Source organism: Mustela lutreola, chromosome 9 (genome assembly GCF_030435805.1).
Source record: "Mustela lutreola isolate mMusLut2 chromosome 9, mMusLut2.pri, whole genome shotgun sequence".
In the NCBI taxonomy this organism is placed as follows: Eukaryota; Metazoa; Chordata; class Mammalia; order Carnivora; family Mustelidae; genus Mustela; species Mustela lutreola.
This window is the reverse complement of record NC_081298.1, coordinates 124,605,280-124,610,834: the sequence shown is the minus strand read 5'-3', so window position 1 is coordinate 124,610,834 and position 5,555 is coordinate 124,605,280. Positions and strand designations below refer to the sequence as shown.

At 50.6% G+C, this 5,555-nt stretch overlaps 1 protein-coding gene across 1 annotated transcript; it reads left to right on the top strand.

Annotated features, from left to right (window-relative positions):
• The first annotated feature begins 537 nt into the window (after nucleotides 1-537).
• DNAJC5G (DnaJ heat shock protein family (Hsp40) member C5 gamma) lies at nucleotides 538-4,584 on the top strand. The gene is made up of 6 exons (XM_059134195.1): nucleotides 538-663; nucleotides 1,479-1,594; nucleotides 1,889-2,102; nucleotides 2,494-2,635; nucleotides 3,319-3,384; nucleotides 3,590-4,584. The coding sequence occupies exons 2-5, from the start codon at nucleotides 1,482-1,484 to the stop codon at nucleotides 3,369-3,371; spliced, it is 522 nt and encodes a 173-aa protein (XP_058990178.1). The 5' UTR covers nucleotides 538-663; nucleotides 1,479-1,481; the 3' UTR covers nucleotides 3,372-3,384; nucleotides 3,590-4,584.
• The last annotated feature ends 971 nt before the right edge of the window (nucleotides 4,585-5,555 follow it).

The window sequence follows — 5,555 nt, the reverse complement described above, 5'->3', positions numbered from 1 at the left end:
TGAAGTTTTTGAAGAAGAGTAGAGACTTTGGAAAATTCAGGATATCGTCTATCATTTAAGGGAAGGCTCAAACTCATGATTACAATATAATAGGATAAATGCGCTGACAGAGCAAGATGGGAACAAATGCGGAAAAGAAAGAAGGATTCCCAGGACATTCGAGATGGGTCTTGAAGGATGTGTAGTAGTTTCCTGGTGGAAGGGAAAGAAAGGACAAAATGGAGACCCCCTAAACTCTGCAAAAGAAGACAGGGAAGGCAATACACCTCTGGAGAAAGGCTTGCAGGAGCCATACCTCTCATACAACCCCGGCGTGCAAGCCCAATATGCTTCCTTAGGTGAGGGGATGAGCCTTGCCGGTGACGAAGGCTAGTGATCCTCTCCCACAGGAAAAGGGACAACCCGCACCCGGTCCTAGGCCACGCCCACCGGAAGAGCTGGCAACGTAGCGTAGCGCGTAGCATGGGCCGCTGGCGCAAGGCTGATCCCTATGCTCAGGAGCGAAATAAATCCCAGGGCCCACGTAGCCTCACCTCCCAGGTTTTTTTGGCAGCGCCAAAAAGCGACCGGGAGTGTTGGCGCAGCACGCAAGCGCTGTTGGCCACTGGACCCTGGCGGTGTGAAATTTCACACCCAGATGGAGATTGTGTGAGGCTTCCCCAGGTGAGGAGAGCGTCTCCTCTGAGATGAGGAGAGGTAGAGCACCAGGTCGAGCAGGGAGCCACAGGGAGCCAGAGGCCAGAGGGCATGTGGGAACCAGAGTGTTCCCTTCTGAGCATGTAGCCTTGGCTCTCACGGGCCACTGCTTCGCAAGGTCTCTCCCCCTGTCTGGGGTCCTGCTCCCTGGTCTCTGGCCGGTCGGCCCCCACAGCTACCCCTTTCGCTTCCGTCTTCATCCCTTGATGTTCTCCCCGCTGCCGGGTCTCCGAGGTTTGAGAGGGGAGGCTAGGGAGAAGAACGTCCCTGGCCTACCTGGAGCTCGGCCCTCCAGCCTGGCTTCGGGACACCGGACTTCTCTTAGCTCAGGGTTTGGTCTGAACTGTTTCGCCCGTGGGAACTGTGCATGTCCCTGGATCCTGACCCAGCCTGATCAAGGACTAGGCTGCCCTGATCTTAACATCCCAGCAGTGGGCTTGGACAGGCCCAGGGCTGTTTGCCTAAGGTACCAGGAGTTCCAGACAAAATCACCCTCTTCCCATGGTTTAGATCTCCCCTTGCTTACACCTCTCCACCACGTGGGTGTCTGGAGGGCTGGGTAGCTGAAGGACAATGGGAAATGTGAGGAGATGTTTTCTCTGGTCATTTCTGGTCACCTGCACTCTCTTGCTAGTCACAGAACCCACTCACTGTTGTCTTGTCCTTGTCCCTTTGTACTAGTTTTGCCTGCCTAGCGCCTGAAGGCGATGTTTCCTCACCGGAAGTTCACTTCTCCATGGCCAGTGGAAGTTCTCACAAATGCTTCTTCTCTTCTGACCCAGATCATGGCTCATTTGGATGAAGCAGCCCGCCAGCTGTCCAAAAGTGGGACAACCCTCTATGCCGTGCTGGAGCTTAAGAAAGGTGCCTCACCTGAAGACATCAAAAAGGCTTACAGGTTCAGACCCGGCCTCTTATTAAACCCTGAAATTTGCCCCCCCCCCCAACTTAAACCCTGCTTTATGACCGTTTTTAAATCCTCAAGCCTTCACTTTGGGTGGGATGGAGTCATCACCCTTTTCATTGTGGCCTGGCAAGGAATTTAGACTTGGGCTCCTTGTCTCCATTCTTCGCACGCATGCATTGCTTCTTCACATCCAGAGACTTATCCCTGTCATTCATCCTACCCTCCTCTCCCAGCCATTTTCCAACCATCCTCTCCTCACGCTCCTTTTGGGTATTGCCTGGGCAGGAAACTGGCCTTAAAGTATCATCCAGACAAGAATCCAGGGGATGCTCAAGCAGCAGAAATATTCAAAGAGATCAACACAGCCCACTCCATACTGAGTGACCCTAAGAAGCGGAAAATCTATGACCGGCATGGCTCGTTGGGAATATACATATATGATCACTTTGGTGAAGAAGGCGTTACATACTATTTTACGATGAATAGTTGCTGGTTCAAGGTATACAGTTCTTCCTAGCCCTTTAAGAATAAGGAAGTGGGGGTGGCGTGGGGTGCCTGGGTGGCTCAGTTGGTTGAACGTCTGCCTTTGGCTCAGGTCCTGATCCCAGGGTCCTGAGATCGAGGCCTGCATCGGGCTCCCTGTTCAGTGGGGAGTCTACTTCTCCCTCTCCCTCTGTGCTCTCTCTCAAATAAAAAAATAAAATTGTAAAAAAAAAAAAAATGGAAGGAAGGAGGGATGACCTACCTCTTCTTGGAGAGCTGATCCTTCTCTCCCAGGACAGATGCTTCTGTTGTCTCATTTTCTGGGTACCAGGGGGGTTGAGGGAGGGGAGCTGTAATGGAACTACAGAAGAAATGCTGGGTTGAGGCCATGCTTTCCTACCTTTCAGACACTGGTCCTCCTGTGTGCCCTGCTCACCTGCTGCTGTTGCTGCTGCTGCTGCTGCTTTTGCTGTGGAACACTTAAGCCACCATCTGAGGAGGTTGTCAGAAGATACCAGCAGAATGTCCAGAATCAGCCTCCGAGGGCAGGTGAGAGCCATAGACAGGACCTGAGGTAAGAGGTGGTTAGGAAGGAATGAAATAGTTGGGGGTGAAACTATGAACCCTAAATATGGGAGTCTCAGGTCGGTATTGAGGCAACGTGAAGAAAGAAAAGAGGATACACTTGGTTTCTGAGGGACTTAGGCCACCAGCTGACAGTTGGAATGTCATATCGGCCTCTCGTGACTGTTAAGCTAAGGAGTGGGGGGATGTTGTATGCCTGGGTGGCTCAGTGGGGGTAACCTGCTCAGTGGCGCAGGTTATGGTCTCAGGGTCCTGGGATGGAGTCCCGCATCGGACTCTCTGCTCAGCAGGGAGCCTGCTTCCCCCTCTCTTTTTGCCTGCCTCTCTGTCTACTTGCGATCTCTCTCTCTCTCTCTTTGTCAAAGAAATAAATAAAATACTAAAAAAAAAAAAAGAATGGGTGGGAGAGTACCTTGAAAAGGGAGTGGTTGAAGACAAGATAGAGGATGAAGTTTACTGCCTTTACTCTAAAGGAAACTAAGTGTCTGATCATCCCCACCCCAGGCAGTAAAAGTGTGCCTTTACTGAAGTTCACCATAGTGCCACCTAGTGATACTAACATGTAACTGCAAGGTAACAGGTTTCTCACCACCGGAATAAAATTGTTACTAAATTTTTGTGTATGTGTTTTTTAAATTCCATCATAGGAAACAAAAGAAACTTTAGAAGAGGTCAAAATGATAATGCAGATGATTTCTAAGAGACGAAGAGAAGTGAGTATATATGAAAGCTAAAATGCAGCAATAATCAAAGGATAAGAAAAGAACACACACTAACTTCCAGTGAATCATTAGTAGAAAGTTTGTATCTTAGACTTTGGATTTCAGGTGTTTATATCCTTACCTGCAGGGGCCTTGCTTTAAATTCTGGGTCATTATTCCTTCTGCTTAATAAGATGCCAACCTCTTTTGCCCTCAGGTGCTGACCCAGCGAGGGTGCCTTCTGCTGCCCAACACACTGGACATGTTGAAGAGGGGAGCAAGTAGCTGTGTCCTGACATTGACCCTGATTTGCCCCTCTTCTTATAAAAATCCCAACTTCAGAAACCTTGATGGCATCTATCCCAGTGAGGATGCTCCCTCTGCCCTTGATGGTATCATTGACCCCGGCAATACAGGGTCACCCACCTCCTCTTCTTTTTAGTTTCAGTCCCAATTTTAATCTGTTTAGACAGAAGCCCTCCCATCTCTACCCTTATGAGGTCTCAGACCGTGGTGACAGACTTCTCCCGAGCATTCTTTTTCCTGTGCCTTGAGATTTGGGCCAATTTCGACTAGTAAGGGCCCTGAGCCACTTGCATTGTCTCCACCAAGATCCTGATAACTGAGCAGAGTAGATCCTATCCCAGAGCTGCTGTACCAGCTAACTTAACCCTCCTTTGCTGGAACACTGCACCAAGAACTTGGCCTCTTTCCTACACCAGCATGCTTTTCTGGGCCTGGTCTCACCTTTCTCTGCTGCCCAAACAGTTGACATTGTCAGCCTCATTCTGTGCCACCATGAGTAAACTCAGGCAAAGTATGAATGCATTGGAGGGGTAGGGGTAGCTATCTCACCTCTGGCTTCTCTCCAGACTGCACCCCAACATGGCCTCCCCTTAGCATGGGTCCTGGGCTGACTGAAGTTCATCTCTCAGTGCCTGCTTGCCTCCATCCTTTTCTCCACATCTTATGCAGGCTGATCACCATATAGTTTCTTCTGAAAACAGGGGCGTGAAACATATGATAGGGAAAAGATAATACTTCTACAGACCCTCTCCCCATTCTCGAGCCTCTTCACGCTGCCCGTTTTATCCTCTCCACACCGTTTACTTCCCATCCATCCAGGGGCAGAGCCAAGTAACTCCTCACATTTCTCTCTCACCACTGGGGGAAGGGCTAAGGAATGTCAATAAATAAAAGAGCTTTTGTCCAACCCCATGCATCTGTTGGGCGCCAAAAAGGCAAATCCTGCCTGGGGTAGAGGGAAAGGCCCACAAGAGAAGAAGACAGAGGGCCGGTGCTCACGTCGGACACCAGCCTGTCTTGGAGAGAAGTCGTCCAGGAGCTCAGGAGGGGTCCAGCAGGGGTCCAGGACAACCGTGAAGTGAAGACAAAGGCCTCCTGGAGCCTTGTGATTACGACTTTGTCAGTGCTCTAAAATTTCCCTGGAGACCAGTTCCCCTGGTGCCCAAAATAGGTTCCTGGCACTCAGGTCCTTTCTGCTCAGCTCAACTTCTCTCGATTTCCTAACAAATTTAAAGTCTTTGGAGTGGCTCCAGTGATGTGTTCATGGACCAAATTCCCACACTTTCTCAGAGGCATGCTCATGAGGTCGTTCCAGGCCCTGGTGCAACTGCCAGCTCTAGCGTCCTTAGCTTCTTTTCCTAGGATGATAGAAGAAAGTTCTGGGCAAGAACAGAAATGGACCAGAAGTGTTGGACCAGAGCCTTTCCCACTAATCTCTGGTGTCCCTGTTCTGAATCCCAGGGTTCAGCGGAAGAGGGTGAGGGTCACTGGCTAAGCCTTGGAGGCACTGACTACGCTCTGGGTCTGGTGAGGTCTTTCCTGCCACCCTGAGCCATGTCAGGCACCCCCATCCAGGCCAATGTAGGTTCTGCCTGGAAGAAGAGCCCATGCTTATGGGGCTCAGGGACCCTAGGAGCCTTCTGAGCCTGACAGCTGGACACCTTCGGAGACCCACCTTTCACCATGAGCAGCGAAGCTCACCCCTGCCCTTGTGTAAGGCAGTCACCCATTCCTGAGTGAGTCAGGGTCACTCACTCAGTGACAGCTGTGGCTCGCCTTACATGAGCTAAATTGGGAGTTGGAATGTCATGCAGATGCCCCTTGTTCCCCACCCCCACGTTAAAATTAATCTCCTCTCTTGGAAGCAAGGGACAAAC

Coding starts and splice junctions, on each gene's coding strand:
- DNAJC5G (XM_059134195.1), top strand. CDS start 1,482: ATGGCTCATTTGGATGAAGCAGCCCGCCAGCTGTCCAAAAGTGGGACA. Junction 1,595..1,888: donor GACATCAAAAAGGCTTACAG/GTTCAGACCCGG, acceptor TTGCCTGGGCAG/GAAACTGGCCTTAAAGTATC. Junction 2,103..2,493: donor TGAATAGTTGCTGGTTCAAG/GTATACAGTTCT, acceptor CCTACCTTTCAG/ACACTGGTCCTCCTGTGTGC.